Raw genomic sequence first — 18498 nt, forward strand, 5'->3', positions numbered from 1 at the left:
TTTTATCAGAATTCTTGCTTGTTCGTTGCATTTCTATTTTATGCCTGTTCTGCCTCCTATGATGACTGCGTCCTGAATCCGGATCAGATATCAACACCGGGAGTTTGGTCACGGATCCCTTACATCTTTAAGCTGCTCTGGCGACGCGGAGATTCTTTGAGTGGATTAATAGGATTGTAAAGGAGAGCCAGTGGACATAAAATTCTTTCTCAGAAGCAGTGGACACACTGACAAGCCTCGTTTCAGGGGTGACCCTGAGACCAGCAGCACAGCAGGAAATCTCTGTCATCACAAGCACAGAGCTAGTTTAGTGACGGGAATCAAAAGCCAGAGATAAGTGGCCACAGCTCTGGGAGGAGAAGTATCAAAACGGAGGCTCTCAGGGTCATTAACCCGGACCAGTCTTAACTGACATCCTTGTAGTGATATTCAAAGGGGAATATATGTAATAAAAACATTCACGTTTCTAGATGAAGTTCATTTCTTCCATCATGTTGAAAACAGATAATATAAATATTCCACTGTGGGCCAGGTATATTATCAGTGGACCTGAAATACTTTTTAGGTAAAAGGCAGCCCCAGTGAGCGGTTAAGAACAGGGGCTCAGGGGTCGGTCTGCCTGGGTTCGAATCCTGGCCCCCCACCTCCCTGTGCCGAGTCAGAGGGGCCGTCACGGGGATGGCACACGTGACGCACGCAGGGCGGTGCCTGGCACAGGGTAAGGGCTCAAGGGACGTCAGCTCTCAGCTCCTCTTCACCTCTGCTGCTCACCCTACACACACCATCCTCTTCCTTGCCTGCCAGAAACACGGGATTTTCACTGGGGTCTTAATCGACTTCAGTCAAGATATTTCTTCATAGAGAAAATCAAAGGGAAAGAGATTATCCCCCGAGGCCTGTGTCCAGGTTCTCCCCCAGGGGCACTGCCAGTGTCCTGCACGAGTGTGCAGCCGCAACATGCAGCGCTCGTGCGTGGACCAAGCCCCAGCACTCGTCTGGCCCCCAGGCTGCCTCCGAAGTACCAAAAATCTGCATGGCATGTAAAGCATGAAGTCACTCATTGGATGTGCCTGGGAAAACAGGAAAGGGTGAAATGAGGCTTCAGTTAGTAGGCTCTGGTTTTCCGACCTTCTCTGCGTGTAATCCCTGCCACTTCCCACAGTGGGACGTTCCAAGGGCTCAAAAAGATCATAACATCTTAAAAAATAACTAACACCGTATGAGCAGGGCTGCTGGAATGGAATATGTAATCTCATCTGTTCCTCAAAACAGCACTGAGAGGGAGGTCACTTATCCCCATTTTGCAGAAGAGATGGCCAGGCCTCAAGGTCACGTGGTTTGGTAGAGCCAGGAATAGAACTCAGACCCGTCTTGTCACTAACATCCATACAAACATGATCTACTTGAGAACCCCTGAGGTACTGTAAGGAAGTTTTGATACTTGGGGATACAGAGCACTGCTTTAACTATATAGCGCCGTTGCCTTTATTGTCTTACCTCCAGGTTACATGGGCTCAGATCGCCTTCACCGGAAAACGTGCCGCTTATACGGTGGCGTTACCACGTTGCAATTGTATAATTAGCTTATGTTCCTGCCATCTTCTCTTGAGAGAGTTCCAGTTCTCCCACTGGTTCTGAGCCTTGAAGAAAATTTAAATTATGCTTTGGCAAAGAACACCCATAGCCTGTTTCAGTTTCCTTCTTTTTATGTTCCCATTTCTTTTCTCCCTTCTTCTCTCCCTTCCTTTCTTCTTTCAAAAAAAAAAAACAAACCCTGACTGTCCTTCACTGCTAAGAAGCTTAAACAACCTGAATAGAGAGTCTTCATTAATCCAGACCCCTCCATCTTATCTCCACTCGGGTGTCATTTGCTCCTTTGTGATTGTATTAGCAATTAGAAGAAATGAAGAGGCAAGAGTCCTCCAGTGATGCCTGCTTAGAAGTTGAGATGCAGTTGAAACTAGGAAGCAGCACAGGCTCATCACCTACAGCTCCTAGACCGCACACCGAGAGTATCACAGGGAACAGCCTTTTGTAGGCCATCCTCCCATTGACTTGCACTGTGTCAGCTTTAAGCCTTAGAGGAAACCCACAAAAGCTTCTTTTCTTTCTTTATTTAGCATCATCATATATTCTCTACCATGTGAGGCCGGAAGTGAAAGCATTAAAGCAAAATAGATCTTAAATGCATTTTCTCTTAGAGATTTTATTTTACTTCATAGTCCTATTTTTAGTTTCCTTTCATAATAAAAAAATTCCAATCGTTTCATTCTTAGCCCTCGACAATACAGTGCAAGGTTATACATATTGCAGCCCCAGGAAGAATTTCTGCTTGCAAGCTGGCCAGCCTGTTTGCAGTTGACAGATGTAACCTACTCCAGGGCAGAGGAAGTCTCAAGGGAGGTTTTAATTTCTTAATATTGAAATGAGCACAACTTTTATTGTCTTAATCAGTGAATAAAAAAACAATAAAGTTGCTAAGTCTCATCTTTTAAGCTCAGTGTAAGAGGAGTTTAAGAAATCACAATTGCCTTTTAAGTTACTGTTGAAAGTTAATTTGCTCCGTGTTCGAGAAGATTCTTCCAGTGGTTCTGCAGATAGACAGTTGTACTGCAATTACGTGAAACATTTTTCTGAGCTGCTCTGTGGACGCCACTCCTCGGCAGGGAAAGGGTGTGTGCTAAGATGTGCAGAGTTGGTGTACTTTTGTCTTTGAAGAGAACATGACCTGGCTTTCATCACATTTCGTGAGCTCAGAATACAGAAGTATTCATTTAAAACTGCAGCAGAGATCTTTCAATGCAAAGTGCATTCTTTCACAATATATGCCACTTTAGGCAAGGGACTATATGAGGAATACTTCTGACTATAAATAAAGAAAGGATTTTCTAATGAGAATTAGTGGCCTCTATAAAGTCATAATAAACATGTTTCAACTGTTTGAACAAATAATTAATTTTATACACAAAAAGCTGATGTATTACATGCAGTCATCCTTATGTATTTCTCAGTTTAATCCAACTTAAAACCACATTTCTTAAAAACTAAAGTTCACCAATTTCTGGGGCCATATGCTAGTCAATGCTGGTTCCCTGGTACGTTGTATGGTGCCTTCATAGGGACACAATACATGTTTCTTGAACTAAATTGAAAAAGAAAATTGCTTAAGGTGCTGTGTGTGTGTGTGTGTGTGTGTGTGTGTGTGTGTGTGGAGAGAGAGAGAGAGATACAGACATTATATACAATATAAAATATGAAACAATATGTTACAGGTGTGGAGCCAAGATGCTCGTGGGGAACACAGAGTTTCAGGGTAGGGGTTGTGCATTTGAAATCAAAATGCAACTTTGGAATATTTATTCTCAAAACTCAAGAATAACAACAAGTAAATCAGTTTAAAAATGGGTAAAAGATCTGAACAGACAGTTCACCACAGAAGCTATACACAAGACAAATAAGAACATTAAAAGATGCTTGACATTATTAGACATTAGGGAAATGCCAGTTGCAACCACACTGAAAGACTGCTACACACCAGTTAGAAGGGCTAAATTAAAAAATAATGGCAATACCAGGTGCCGACAAGATGCCAAGCAGTAGGAACTCTCAAACATTGCCGGTAGGAATGCAAAACGCTCCGGAACTTTCTCATCAAGTTCAATGTACGTTTGTCACATGCCCCAGCAGTCCCACTCCTAGGATTTTGCCTAAGAGAATTAAGACTTAGTTCAGACAAACCCGATACCTGAATGTTCAGAGCAGCTTTATTCATAACAGCCCCAAACTGGAAACGACCCAGATGTTCTTCAGTTGATGAAAGGATGGCCAGACCGCAGTGTGTATATACCTGAGAGAGCCCTGCTCTCTCACCTCTGGCTGACCTCACAGCCCCGCACAGGTAGGGGAATTCCCTGGCGGTCCAGTGGTTAGGACTTGGTGCTTTCACTGCCGGGGGCCTGGGTCAGGGGTCAGGGTTAGGGTTAGGGTTATGGCTAGGCCCAGGTTCAATCCCTGGTCGGTGAACTAAGATCCCACAAGCCCTGCCATGCAGCCAAAAAAAAAAAAAAAAATCCACACAAGTAAAGAGAGAGAGAAAAGGCAGAGTTAAAAACCACTGTAGGGCTTCCCTGGTGGCACAGTGGTTGAGAATCTGCCTGCCAATGCGGGGGACAGGGGTTCGAACCCTGGTCTGGCAGGATCCCACATGCCGTGGAGCAACTAGGCCCGTGAGCCACAACTACTGAGCCTGCACATCTGGAGCCTGGGCTCCGCAACAAGAGAGGCCACGATAGTGAGAGGCCAGCGCACCGCGATGAAGAGTGGCCCCCGCTCGCCACAACTAGAGAAAGCCCTCGCACAGAAACGAAGACCCAACACAGCAAAAATAAATTGATTAATTAATAAACTCTTACCCCCAACATCTTAAAAAAAAAAAAAAACTACTGAAGCATTGAAGCTGTGTTCGCTCCAACACACAGAGGGCCAAAGGGTAGAAGTCTCGTTGCTTCCCAACAGGTAAGGAACCCTGTGCCCAATCATTAGCTGATGATTTGCTGACCAAGCAGAGATACCAGTGACACACATGAAAGGGAACACACACTTTACAGAACTAGTCCAAGAAGTCAGTGAACAAATGAACAGCAGCAACAGCAACAAACCGAGGGGGAAGGTAGTCTGATTTTCAGTTACCACTATATTATTTAAGATGCCCAGTTTTCAAGAAGAAATTATGGGACAAACAAAGAAACACAGAAGTAAGACTTACTAGACAAAGACTTTAAATCAACTATTGCAAATACACTCAAAGAACTAAAGGGAACCATGACGAAAGAATGAAAGGAGGGCTTCCCTGGTGGCGCAGTGGTTGAGAGTCCGCCTGCCAATGCAGGGGACACAGGTTCGTGCCCTGGTCTGGGAAGATCCCACATGCCGTGGAGCAGCTGGGCCCATGAGCCGTGGCCGCTGAGCCTGTGCATCCGGAGCCTGTGCTCCGCAACGGGAGAAACCACAACAGTGGGAGGCCCGCGTACCGCAAAAAAAAAAAAAAAAGAAAAAAAAGAATGAAAGGAAAATATGAGAACACTGCTCACCAAATAAAGAATATCAATAAGGAGATAGAAATTATATTAAAATAGAGAACTAAATAGAAATTGCAGAATTAAATATAACTAAATAGAAATTCAAAGGTACAATAACTTAAGCAGAAACAAAATCACTAAAGGTGCTGAGTTGGTGGAAGAAAGAACAAAGTTAGGTTAATTGGAATCGGAATTGTCCAGTCTGAACAGTGGAAATGAAAAAAAATAGTCACAACTCTGAGACTATTCTAAAAACCACTGAAGTGTCAACTTCAAAAGGCTGAATTTTATGGTATATGGACTATATCTCAATAAAATAGTTATCTGAAAAAAAGAAGCACAGTTTAGAAAAGGCTCTGGAACACATGGCTCAGAGAGACAACATGGGTAACAGAAGGGTGGCCTCCTAGTTTAATCCTCTCGTTTTACAGTTGGGGAAATGGAGGCCCAGACCCAGACAGGTGAAACAAGGCGCCCAGTGCTTGAGGTGTAATCGACAGGAACTCTTTTTTAAAAAACTTTATTTATTTATTTATTTATTTATTTATGGCTGTGTTGGGTCTCCGTTTCTGTGCGAGGGCTTTCTCTTGTTGTGGCAGGCGGGGGCCACTCTAAATCGCGGTGCGTGGACCCTCTCTTGTTGGGGAGCACAGGCTCCAGACGCGCAGGCTCAGTAATTGTGGCTCACGGGCCCAGTTGCTCCGCGGCATGTGGGATCTTCCCAGACCAGGGCTCAAACCCGTGTCCACTGCATCGGCAGGCGGATTCTCAACCACTGCGCCACCAGGGAAGCCCATTTTACAGTTATGGTGACCAGCCAGCCCAACTGACCCCAGACTTTCCTAGTTTTAACACTGACATCCCCGCATCCAGAGAAGCCCCTGGTCCTGGGCAAATCAGGATGGTTGGCTGCACTGTCTGCAATTCTCACTGGGACAAATATTCTTTCCTGTGGCTCTGAATCCCTGAAATTCATACGTAACTGAGAGATGGTGGTACTCAGAAAAGTTCCTTTGCCTTGCTGAACTCAATGTTCTAAACTTAAGCAGCTGGCATTTTGCTTTAAGTTCTTTCCTAGTCAACCTTTCAAAATGAAGGATCTTTCCTTTTAAAGAAATCTGCATTTCATCCACAAGGTGAAAGCCAGTGTCCTTGGCTTCCTTGAAAAGTGACAAGTGGATTCTTTTGTATACTAAACGCTAAGGATATAACAGAAACAGAGGTTGTCATTAATTGATTTCAGATATGAAAAAGCAGATTATAACCTATTAGAGATATATTCAGAGGAGAGAGGGAGAGGGAGAGAGATCCATTTCCTGTCAAACCAGAAGCCATGAAAGGAAAACTTGTATAGGAAAAGTCACTTGAATTCCGTTTCAGAACCAGCAGACCGGGCTTCCCTGGTGGCGCAGTGGTTGAGAGCCCGCCTGCCGATGCAAGGGACGCGGGTTCGTGCCCCAGTCCGGGAAGATCCCACGTGCCGCGGAGCGGCTGGGCCCGTGAGCCGTGGCCGCTGCGCCTGCGCGTCCGGAGCCTGTGCTCCGCAACGGGAGAGGCCGCGACAGTGAGAGGCCCGCATACCGCAAAAAAAAAAAGAAAGAAAAACCAGCAGACCTCAAAGGCAAGGGAGCCCAGGGGTCCTTGAACATGTGATTGATGCTGGTCACCTCGTGGCTGGAGGAGACGCTGCAGAAGCCAGAGCAGATGGGCAGTGGCACATTTCAGCCACACAGCTCTGCGCCTCTCCCCCTTGGCCTGCAGCTGGGGTGCCCAGCTCAGCCTCCCTCCTTTCCAGGCCGGGGCTGCCACCCGGCCCAGCCTGACACGGGGCTCCTCCTTTCAAGGCACTCAGTAGAAAATGAGGAAGGACCCAGTCCCTCTTGCCCCCAGGCAATGGTGCTTGGAAGTTATAAGGTATGGGGAGGTGAAGGATGATAAGTAAGCCATATCGTCCCCACCTTGGCTCACTTTGCCTTAAAGCCGTGGCCGCGGCCAAGCAGATGAAACTGAGAGGCATCCGCCAGCTTTGCCTGGGTTCGAGCGCTTCCTCTAATCCTGTAGAGTGTTCCCACGTGTCCCTGTGATCGCAGGGCAGTGGATGGACAGAAGGTGTGTAGCTGGGTTACCTTGAATGGGAGCAGACAGAAAAATAGGCCATAAACTTGATGCCTCCGAAGGCCTCTCTCCCCGCATCTGCTTTCATCTCTTCCTGCTGTTCAGCTTTCCCCCGCTCCCCATCCAGGCCCTTCAGCACCCCTCAGATATGCCTCATGACCCCCTCCCGCCGTGTACTCGGAGCAGACCCATCACTGGCCTCACAACCACCGTCGTAAGATTCCCACGCCAGCATCCACCTCCTTCGGGACCCCTCTTCCCAGCTGGACATCCTGGTGATCAGAGCAAGTCACACGGGCAACCTGACCTCAAGGGGGAGGGCAAGCGTTGCTGGTGACCATGAACGCAGTCCGCCACGCTTGTCTGCTAGAGCACAGTTTCTCAAATCCACGCACGTGGATCGCCTGGAGACGGTTTTAAACCTCAGATCCTGATTCAGTAGGTCCGGGAAGGGGGCCAGATCTTGCATTTCTAACAAACTGCTGGCCTATCGTCCACACTCTGAGGGCCTGGGGGAACAGCTTCGAATCCTTACTGGCCAAACCGAACTCCTTCCCTGTCCCCTTCTCTGCAGAGACAGAACTCGGCTCGTAACTCTATCATTTTGTGCTGCAAACCAAGAAAAACCTCTTTGCCAGTCAGCAGACACTTGTGGTTTACCTCACAGGCAGGGGGGACACAGAGGAATAAATAACGAAAGTCATGAGCAGCTCAACACGACTGCAGAGTCCGGGGAAGGACAGAACGCAAGGATGCTGCAGCTGCTCTCAGAAGCCAGAACCCTTCCATCCAGAGGCCACCATTTGCATAAGCAGCTTTGGTAAATGGACCAAATTAGACCTAATTGTGTCACCTCTCTGTCTGCTGTGCCTCCCATGGCTTCACGGAGCTGGGAAGGGTCAGTGCAGCTCTGACTGGGCCTCATAAAAGCTTCAGCCCCATCGAGCACCCTCCTTGTCCGTGTCACATCTCTGTCCCAGGATCTCCTGCTCGCCCTTGCAAGTGCTGACGGCCACTGAGGGGTTGCAGGGGCTGGCGTCCGTGGGTCCAGAGCCTGGAGCTCCTGTGGTCCCAGGGGCCTCCCTGGTACAGGGAGGCGAGCAGCCCGTCCACCTCCTCCCTGTGGCTGGAGCTGAACCGCTGTGGGCAGTGGCAAACCTGCTCCCCACGCCGCTGCAGTTGCACGGTGCTGAGCTGCCAACACACGCGCCTCTGCTCAGCTCAGAAGAGATGCTGTTTTTCTTTCGAGTGGTTTTATTTAAAAGCCATGCCAGTCACTTTATATCCTTTCTCCAAAGTTTTGATTGATGGCAATCTGGTCAGCCAGAAGCTGCCAATGGAATAAAACTGCTGACTTGGGCATTGGCATCGGCTGAGCTTATTAAACCTACACGGGTGTGTGTGTGTGTGTGTGTGTGTGTGCACGCGCGCACGTGCAGGACAGAAACAGCACGGGATTCGATGGAGTTAGATCTGGAACGAACTGAAAGGCCCTCAGTTCAGAAGGGCAAAGTAGGAACCAAGGAGGGGTTGTGCCTGTATATGCTCCTTGCTGCCACTAGAGGGCAGAGTGCAGGCCAGCGTCAGGGTCTCTTGGGTCCTGCCGGGAGCCTTTTCCTCTAAAGGACAGCTGGTGGGCCTGCGGGGCAGCAGTCTCAGGTTGATCTGTTAAAAGCCAAACCAAACCCTAATCTCCTGTGGGCTCAGTATCATAAACTGGATTTCAGTTCTAGGACACTGATTTCTTTTTTATTTTAACATCTTTATTGGAGTATAATTGCTTTACAATGGTGTGTTAGTTTCTGCTTTACAACAAAGTGAATCAGCTATACATATACATTCGTTCCCATATCTCTTCCCTCTTGCGTCTCCCTCCCTCCCACCCTCCCTATCCCACCCCTCTAGGTGGTCACAAGGTACCGAGCTGATCTCCCTGTGCTATGCGGCTGCTTCCCACTAGCTATCTATTTTACATTTGGTAGTGTGTATATGTCCGTGCCACTCTCTCACTTTGTTACAGCTTACCCTTCCCCCTCCCCATGTCCTCAACTCCATGCTCTAGTAGGTCTGTGTTTTATTCCCGTCCTACCACTAATCTCTTCATGACATTTTTTTTCCTTAGATTCCATATATATGTGTTAACATACGGTATTTGTTTTTCTCCTTCTGATTTACTTCACTCTGTATGACAGACTCCAGGTCCATCCACCTCACTACAAATAACTCAGTTTCATTTCTTTTTATGGCTGAGTAATATTCCATTGTATATCTGTGCCACATCTTCTTTATCCATTCATCTGTCGATGGACACTTAGGTTGCTTCCATCTCCCGGCTATTGTAAATAGAGCTGCAGTGAACATTGTGGTACGTGGCTCTTTTTGAATTATGGTTTTCTCAGGGTATATGCCCAGTAGTGGGATTGCTGGGTCATGTGGTAGTTCTATTTTTAGATTTTAAGGAACCCCCATACCGTTCTCCATAGTGGCTGTATCAATTTACATTCCCACCAGCAGTGCAAGAGTGTTCCCTTTTCTCCACACCCTCTCCAGCATTTATTGTTTCTAGATTTTTTTGATGATGGCCATTCTGACCGGTGGTACGCTAATTTCTTACCATTAAAATATCTTTTAAAAATGATCATAAAAGAAAATGAAACACACTTACACTTTACAAATAATTACATAAAAACCAAACACTTAAGGTAAGGCTAATTTCTTTTGGTGGGTGGAGGAGACGGGGTTTGCTTGGATCAGACTTAATGAGGCTTTAAAAAATATGCATCTGATGAGGTTTGAACTCATCAGGTACCTTCTCCATTCCTGGTGACTTTCTCATGGTCAACAGAGCCATTTCTCATTGAAACTTCAAACTGTCTTGAAAATGCTCATTGCCCATTGGACATGCCGCCGGCATGTTCCAGCGCCCTAAGAAGGGGGGTGTGGGCAGTTGCCGTGATGAGTTTTTGTGTCCAAAGGTTCTGAATACAGGGCCCATAGGTGGACTCCAAAGGGTCATAGGATACTTTGAAATTATAAGCAAATATCTGATCATGAGTTTATGTGGGAAGAATGTCCATAGTGTTTATCAGATCTTCAAGGGAATCCATGACCCGCCCCGCCCCAAGATGTTAAGATCCACTATCATAAATTGGGGTTTCTTTTTTATGATGATATACTTTCTAAAAAGAGAAGGTGTCCATAGGTCACTCCATCTAACATGGGGGTTGAATGTATATCACTTGGCATTCTCATGTGCACTTGTATTCACATACGTGTGAGGACACACTCACATGCAAACGTGTCCATACATCCTCACGCACACACATGTGTACACACACGTGTGCCAGTGTCTCTAGAGCCACCCCCTCACCCATCCGTGTCCTGCTCTGTAGAATTCCAGCTCGAGGTTCCCAGTGGGTTCATACTGACCTTCTGAACCTCAGACGCATGTGTGGCAGGACAGGGCAGACTCAGCTCCCTGGGGTCTCACCCATCCCGTATTTCCAGATTCCAGGGACAGCATGTATGTGGGAAGGAGCATGAAATCCAGAGCCAGACAGATCTGGATTCTTATCCCAGACCCATCACTAACTCTCCAGGCACATGAATTTGAGCGTGATTCTTAACCTCTTTGAGTTTCCTTGTGGGTGGAGTCAGAATAACTGTTCCCCCACCCCTACAGGATTCCTAGCATGATGAAATGAGAAAATGAAAGACAGGGCGTCCTAAGCTTGCATCTGCCCCTTTGGAGGGCCCTGCAAGCCCCTCCTCTGACATCCATCAGAAAATCGATGTGGAGCCTAGCATTTAACATGCAAACTCTGCTTTCCTGACACTTGAAGTAGGTCTTCTGCCACCTCTTGGGATCAGGTGATACTTGGAAAGTTTGTGGAATTCAGTATTTGGGGGGGGGGGCATTTACCCCTCTGCGTGGATGGGAGGCGGGCAATGCCAGCTGTCTATCAGGGGGCCTTAGAGGAGCTCTCTGATTGGCTCTCCTTCTTCACAATACAGTCTTTGATAGGTGGCATCAGTTGAGGTGGGACAAGATAAAGAATAACCGAACCACATGTTTGCAGAAAGTCTTTTTACTGTTGAACTCCTTTTGCACTTCCTTGGAGGAGATTAACGTCAAAACAGGAGGCAACTGATAAAAACAAGCCAGGAAGGATCTGTGTAACTGTCATGGAGTGGGCTTGTCATGCAGCAAGCTGTGTTATTTGACAGCTTAAAAAAAAAAAAAAAAAAAAGCAATGAGAAGCAACCCAGTGTCCATTGATGGATGAAGGGGTAAACAAAATGTGATGCATACCTGCAACGGAATATTATTCAGCCTTGAAAAGGAAGGAAATTCTGACACAGGCTACAGCATGGATGAACCTCAAGGACATTATGCTGAGTGAAAGAAGCCAGTCACAAAAGGACAAACACCGTAGGATTCCATTTATGAGTACCTAAAATAGTCAGATTTACAGAGACAGAAAGTAGAATGGTGGCTATGAGGGACGGTGGAGAGGGAGGAATGGGGAGTTGTTATTTAATGGGGACAGAATTTTAGTTTTGCAAGATAAAAAGTTCTGGAGACTAGTCACGCAACAATGTGAATGTACAAAACACTACTGAACTGTACGCCTGAAAATGGTTAAGATGGAGAATTTGAAGTTATGTGTATTTCCCCACAATTTTCAAGAAAGTCAGTGAGATGACCAAGCAATATGTCACATGTTTTGAGTTCCAGGGATGTGAGCAGGGCGGGGAGAGTATGATCCAAATATAAGTGTCTAGGTCTCCTTTGGATGTTTTGTAATAGTGACCTGTCCCTCTCTAAGGGGAGGGTAGCTCCTTCATCTGGCCACGGCGGTCTTGTGGCGGTGCTGGAAATAGTCAGGAGACAGGTTCTCGTGCTGTCGTTGATGAGTGGCTCTGGACAAGCCTCCTCTCTGCCTCCGCTGAGAAATAAGAGGATAATCCTCCCCTCTTCAGTCAGTGAAAGCCTCGCATGGACTACAGCGCGTGCGGAAGCCCCCTGGAGACACTGCAGTTCAGGACGGACACGAGGACTTGGGACTGAGGCTGCTTCTCTGCCTTGATACACTTCTCGCCCTACCTGTTGATGCTCCGGCACGGCCTGCACTGCTGTGGCCTCCAGGCAACATTCAGGGTGGCCTCAGAGTCTGTCATTTCCACGCAATATGCTGAGTATCCCTGGGCACCTGGAGGATCTCAGCGACGCGAACAGTGAGCTTGTGAGCGGGTTACAGTAAGCAGAAAGGTCACGTGTGCGTTAATTTTATTAAAAGAAAGGCTTCCTGCCGGCAGCCCTGGAAGGGTGGGTTGGGCCCGGGACTCTCCCGCTGGCAGAACATCTGTAAGGGAACGGCCTGGCCACCTCCTCCACAGGCTGGGGCTGGAGACACCTCTTGGGAGCTGGGAGCTCTGCCCCAGATTATTGACCGCCTCCCCCCCACCTCTTTTTCCTGCTCCACGGAGATGGGCTGTGCAGCTGTAGAAGTAGGGCACGCCCGCGGGTGGAGATGGAGGCCTGCCTGAGGAGGGCAAGATGATGGGCTCCTTTCCCCCCCCCGGGGGGGGGCACTCACGGGAAAGTAGGTCAGGACCACCACGTGGTCAGAATGTGCCAGGATGCTCCGCGCCGTCTCGGACTCTCATCATAGCACATTGAGGGAAGTATTGTGCCCATTTTACAGATAGAAAAGCTGCTTCCGGGAAGAAAATGATGAGAGAATAAAGGCATAGGAGGCTTCCTGGGGCCATCTAAGAAAAGGGTGAGGTAAGAGTCTGTGAGAAAAGCATCTGATCAGTTCCACTAGGTGCCCCTCCCACAAGAGATCCTGAACCAGGTGTCACACTGATGTGCGTTATTTCCCGTTAGACCCCACTTACTTCCTTCTTAAAAATCAGCAAAAAAATAAAAATAAAAATAAAATGCAACAAACAAGGAGCTCTAGATAACTGTTTTGGCGTCAACAAGAGTGGAAGGTGGAAAAATGAGGGCTGGGAGCCGGGGGCAGTTAGGCCCAGTAGCTCTCCCTCGGGGGCTGGTCCTGGTGAGGAACGGAGCAGGGCAGGCGGATGTGCAGGGCCGCCTGTCTGAGTGGCAGTGGTGAACAGCCCTGGGGCCTGGAGTGACGAAGGATGAGTGGGCCTGGGGTTTGAGCAGCGAGAGAGGGTGTTTCCTGGAGGCGTATGACGGGGGTTTGAGCCATCCGGGGGGGGGGGGGTCACTTTGACCTCACGCTCTGCACTCCGTCTCAAAGGTGGCTCCGTAGAGTCTGAAGGAAGAGCACAGAGTCTCCTGGGGCGACGTCAGCCCGGTCTGGAGGCAGGGCCCACTAGCCTGGGGTCCCCAGGGATTCATCCCGAGAGGTTGGCTGTGCTTGAGGCCAGAGCGTTTGCTGCGGCTGCTTTCAACCCTTTATCTGCCATGATTTTCCTATGGGCAGCCCACTCTCATGGGTACAGCTTCCTTTTTATAAGATACCAGGAACCTCTGTGGGTGATGTGATTCATCATTTCTATAATCAGGAATGGCCTGTCATCGGTGTGGTCCCTGTCGTGGACGATGGGGGAGGCCACACATGTTCTAGCTCTCCTGACGCTCCCACGCGAGTGGGCAGGTGAGTGCGAGTGATTGAGGACGGGGGTAGCCTCCCATCTGCCCTAATTCGTGAAGGAAAAGTAAGTTACAAACAACGACATAGCCGTTGTCAGTCACAAACTACTTGTGACACCCCCAGTAACTGATTGGGGACCTGGCATACGGAGATGCTATAGGAGAAGGGTCTGGAGACCGAGGTGCACCCGTCGGCGCCAGCACAGCTCGGGCATGAGGCCAGACTGACCACTGGACTCTGGGGTCCAGAGGGACCATCTATAACCCGGTCTTCACCGCCCACCAACCCCATCACCTCAGTCACCCCCGCTCCCAAAGAGTGCAAGGACTTTTTCAGGAGCTGCAGGTGATGCTGAGGGCATCCTTCTGTGGAAGATGATTGGCCCTCTCTCCACGGACACGGCCGCTGCAACGCATGGTCTAAAGAGTAATCCTGCCCTGGGGAACTGGCCGAGAGTCTGTGACAAGGAAAGTGACGGACAGACTCAGCTTCTGGGTCCCCGAGCTCCTCCTCGCTGCTCCTTCCCAGGTCCCCAAGGAGGTGCTTTGGCTTGAGGCAGCAGCAGGGACCCAGGTGGAAACCCGAAGGTTAAGAGGAGCGCCAAGAGATCCCCAAGACTCGTTCACTCATTTCTTATATTGATACATTAAGCGCCGAGATGAGGTAGAGAAACAAGACAGTCCACACTGTCAAGGAGCACGCGGTCCAGCACGTGTAATGCCAGAGGGGAGTGGAAGTGGATAATTACAATGCGATGTCTCAAGCGCCATAAGGGGTGGCAGTGTCGTGGGAGCCTAGAAGATGTAGTAACTTCAGCCCTAATGAATCAGGAAAGGTTTTATACAGGTGGGGACATTTGACCTGGGTCCTGAGGGGTGGGTAGGAGTTCGTGCCATAGAGAAGAGGGAACATTCTAAGGAGGTCGTGTGCAAGGGAATGGAATGTTCAGGAAATATGTAGGGGTCAACACGACCCAAGAAAATAGTTCACAGAGAGGGAAAGGAAAGAGCTAGAAAACGGGGAGGGAGTGAGGCTGAGGTGGGGTGGGACCCAGCAGGAAGAGGGAAGGGCCGGCAGGTTCTCCCAGGGATCAGTGTTTAAGGAGGAGCTATTACCAGCAGCCGGCTCTCCCAGGAGCTCTAGGGTGTGTGTGTGTGTGTCCCTCCGGATGCAAGTGAGGAAGCAGAGGGCCGGGGCTCTGGGAAAGAGGGAAATAGAGACAAGATAGGGTTTTCGTTTTCCCACTTCCTCTGTTTTAATCCAGTTTCTTTTGGGCGCTTTTGTCCCCTTTCCCCAGTTACAGAGCGAGGTTGAGGACAGCCCCGTGCTACGTGAGGCCTCAGCCTGGAGGCTGCTGGCCCAGTGCACGGGGGCGACGTCCACCGCAGAGCAGACGTGGCCAGAATGCCCCAGCCTAATGGGAGGTGCAAGAGGGCAGCGCGCGGGTCTGTCTCCTGCGGGTTTTCATCGCTTTTTATTCTCGGTTTTCCTGCCATCTTGTGGTGGATCCTGGTACTGCATGCTCCCTCCCCGCTGCTTCCGGAAGGATGCTGCCCCGGGCTGGTCGTGGGCAGGGGTCGCTCGGAGCTGGCGTGAGAGGGGCAGGGTAGCCGGGCTTTTCGCTCACTGGCACCGGCCTCCCTGCCTCGGGGAAAAGAAGCTTCTGGAGACGGCGGCTGCGACCTCCAGGGCCTCGGGAAGGCCGTCCTTGTTTGTACCAGGGGGATGGCCATTTGTGAGGGAGACAGACGCGGGCAGGCGGGAGGGCGGCGAGCGGGGAGGAGGCCCGCGGAGAGGACCAGGCGGGAGGAGGTCACTCCGACTCGAAGTCTGACCAGACGGTTAAGCAGTCCCGGGTCCTCGTGCTCTCGCAGGTTCTGGTTCCGGAAAGCATTCCTGGCACTAAATGCCGTGTTCATCGCGGTTCGTCACAGAAGCAGAAAGCGTTGGAGATATTTTAAGCGGGGCGGGTTTCACAAAGGGAATTTGGTGCTTCCAGAATCGTTTGAAAGGCTGGTGGAGTGAAGGTCAGGGAACAGCACCTCTGGATGTCAGGATGCCAAGAAGTGACAGAAGTGGCGAGAAATCATTGCGATGGCTTGGACTGCCCGCAGCACAGGAGGCGCTGTCAGAGCCCAGGTCTGCTCTCTTCCAGCAGCTTCTCCTTGCATTTACCCGCCAGCTGTCACGTGCCCTTCTCCCATCGGTGGGATCTGGGAGATGCAGTTTCCCAGCTTGCAGCCAATGCAGTAGCAGGGCAGGCCAAGGATGTCAGGGGCCAAGACGCAGTATCGGACACAGACTTTTAAATGTGGACGATAATGATAGCATCAATACTTCCTTCAGACGGCTGCCGTGAGGCTGGAGTTAACCCAGAGCATGTAATGTGGTAAACCCTCGATAACTGCTCGTTTACGGAAAACTGAAGTCAGAATGGCTCGCCATTCTCCTTTCCAACCCTTGTAAGGAAACTGGCCGCCTCTGAGCTGCGGGGTCCAACCCGCCCTCCTTAGTGAGGACCCTTCCTTTACCCCTCCTGGGCCTGCCTGGCGTCAGTCAGATCCTCAGTCAGCCTCATTCTGGCTCGGAGGGCTGGGCGGAGATTTAGGAAGAGGTGAAGGTTCTCAGGGAAAATCAGTGACACGTGCTGAGCGTTAAATTGGATTCCCGGTGCTGTGCCGATTTGAGGACGTCGTCTTAAATGGACCAACGACGGTCAGAGCCTGGTCAGTTCCATCATGAAAACACAAGTTGGTGCTCAGCCACGGACCCCTGTCCAAGACGGGATCAGTGAACCCGGGCCGAGTCTCTGCTGCCTTGCGCTCAGATACCCCGGGCGGCCTGTACCAGGAAAGAATTAGGGCACAGCTGAGATCCAAAAGGGAAAGGAAACGGGCTAAGATCCACGGGGAACAATGACTAGTTGTTCATCCGTCTCCTGCCCCAAATAGCTCCGCTCTCCTTCCCCACTGGAGTTTACATGTGTTCCTGGCCTGGCAGCAGATGCCACCAGGCCTTAAACTGGGTCACAGAGGGCGGTGAGGAGCTGACCAGGCCCTCAGGCCACGTCCTCCCCTGCCCTCACTCCCCAGAGGCTCCAGCCTGGAGAGGCAGAGCCCGGACCCCAGGTGGCCCCTGCCCTCCAGGGCATCCTGGCAGGGTCCCCGCTGCCCAGAGCCACAGCCGGCGAGGCGGATCCTCTGTCCAGCCTGTGAGGGGGCAGAGGGGGCGGCACTGGGTGCTGCTGCAGCCTCCCCGCCCCCTCCCGCCGGGCCATCCCCTCTCACCACGGCCGGGCGCGAAGCCCCTCGGGGACCCCAGCCTCCCCAGGGCAGCCGCGGAGCCGCGCGGCCCTGCTGCTTCCCCTGGAAACAGGGTGGCTTCACACAGACCCACAGGGCCCAAACCAGGCCTCCCGACACCCACGGGGGCAGAGGTGGTGGAGAGGGTAGAGCATAACTTACAGTCAGGACCAAACCCAATCAAACCCAACCCGGATTTCAGACCCCAGCGCCCTGGGGCACACGAAGGGAGACAGTTGCCCAGAATAAGCCAGCAGGGAAGCGGCCGAGCCTGGGCCCCAAGGACCACTGCGCACCCCCAGCCGCGCGTCTGCCCCTCGCATCCTGACCTCCTGGCCCTCCTCCTTCCCAGGATCCCTGCGCTTCGGGTCCTGATGGCGCCTTTCCCTCCACAGGTTCTGTCAGAGCGCGGCTTTGGCCTGATCACCACCGACATCCGGGAGGGACAGACCTTCTACTACGCAGAGGATTACCACCAGCAGTACCTGAGCAAGATCCCCAACGGGTACTGCGGCCTCGGGGGCACCGGAGTGTCCTGCCCGCTGGGTATTAAAAAGTAATTTCTCCCCACATGGTCAGCCCTTGAGGTCACAGCAAAAATGCTTCCAGCAGATCAGGCAATTCTTTTGTGGTTCATTCACATCAGGTGCTTTTTGAAGTGCACAAAGGCATTCATAAAAATCTGGTTTATTGAGGTGTAATTTACATGAAGTGCAGTGGAAGCTGATAACATGTAATTTATCTTCTAATAAGTTGTGGTGGGAGGAGAGCTGTGAAATTTTGGGGATCATTTGGTGTCTGAATGAGAATAATGAATAATCCGTGTTCACCCTTCTTGTGCCTGGGTGCCTGCCACGGATGCTAGGGAACCAAGCTGGGAGATTGTCGGAGGGGATGGGGCATCCTTTATCTGTGCCCTGTCCCACCTCACAAGCCCTCCTGCCCTCCAGTGCCTTAAAATTTGCAAACATTTATAGCCACAATGAATCGTTCACTGAAATACTTTGCTCAACTGATCTATACGTGTGTAAAGGGCTTTCTCCCTCTTTTCGGCCCTCCTCGTGGCAGAGAAAAGATGTGAGTTAGCTTGATGAATTTGAACGCTTTGCTCACAGCTATGAGAAATGCTTGTTCTAATAAAAGTCTACAGTCTAATAATACAAACTGTCTGATATCTCATCTGTCTTTTACTTGTTTGGGTAGGATATTTCTAAGTATTGTAAGATAAATTTTAGAGCTCTCAAAGGGCTTGCGAGGGAAAAAGTCTTAAGAATCATTTTCCCCCAAACGGGAAATCTGATTGAAATCTTTAGAAAGCAGGTGCACCTCGAGCTCCTTGCAACTTTAGTAATAATAGCTGTTTTCAAC

At 50.0% G+C, this 18498-nt stretch overlaps 1 protein-coding gene across 5 annotated transcripts in view; it reads left to right on the forward strand.

Annotated features, from left to right (window-relative positions):
• The window catches only part of MSRA (methionine sulfoxide reductase A), a 373391-nt gene extending 355097 nt beyond the window's left edge, over positions 1 to 18294 (forward strand). For all 5 annotated transcript variants that reach the window (XM_067040008.1, XM_059071369.2, XM_067040010.1 and 2 more), the window contains one exon: positions 17526 to 18294. In XM_067040008.1, coding sequence (XP_066896109.1) covers positions 17526 to 17690 — 165 coding nt within the window. In that variant the 3' untranslated portion in view covers positions 17691 to 18294. The remainder of the gene's footprint in view (positions 1 to 17525) is intronic.
• Positions 18295 to 18498: the final 204 nt, after the last annotated feature.

The sequence above is a fragment of the Kogia breviceps genome, chromosome 8 (assembly GCF_026419965.1).
Source record: "Kogia breviceps isolate mKogBre1 chromosome 8, mKogBre1 haplotype 1, whole genome shotgun sequence".
Classification (NCBI taxonomy): domain Eukaryota; kingdom Metazoa; phylum Chordata; class Mammalia; order Artiodactyla; family Physeteridae; genus Kogia; species Kogia breviceps.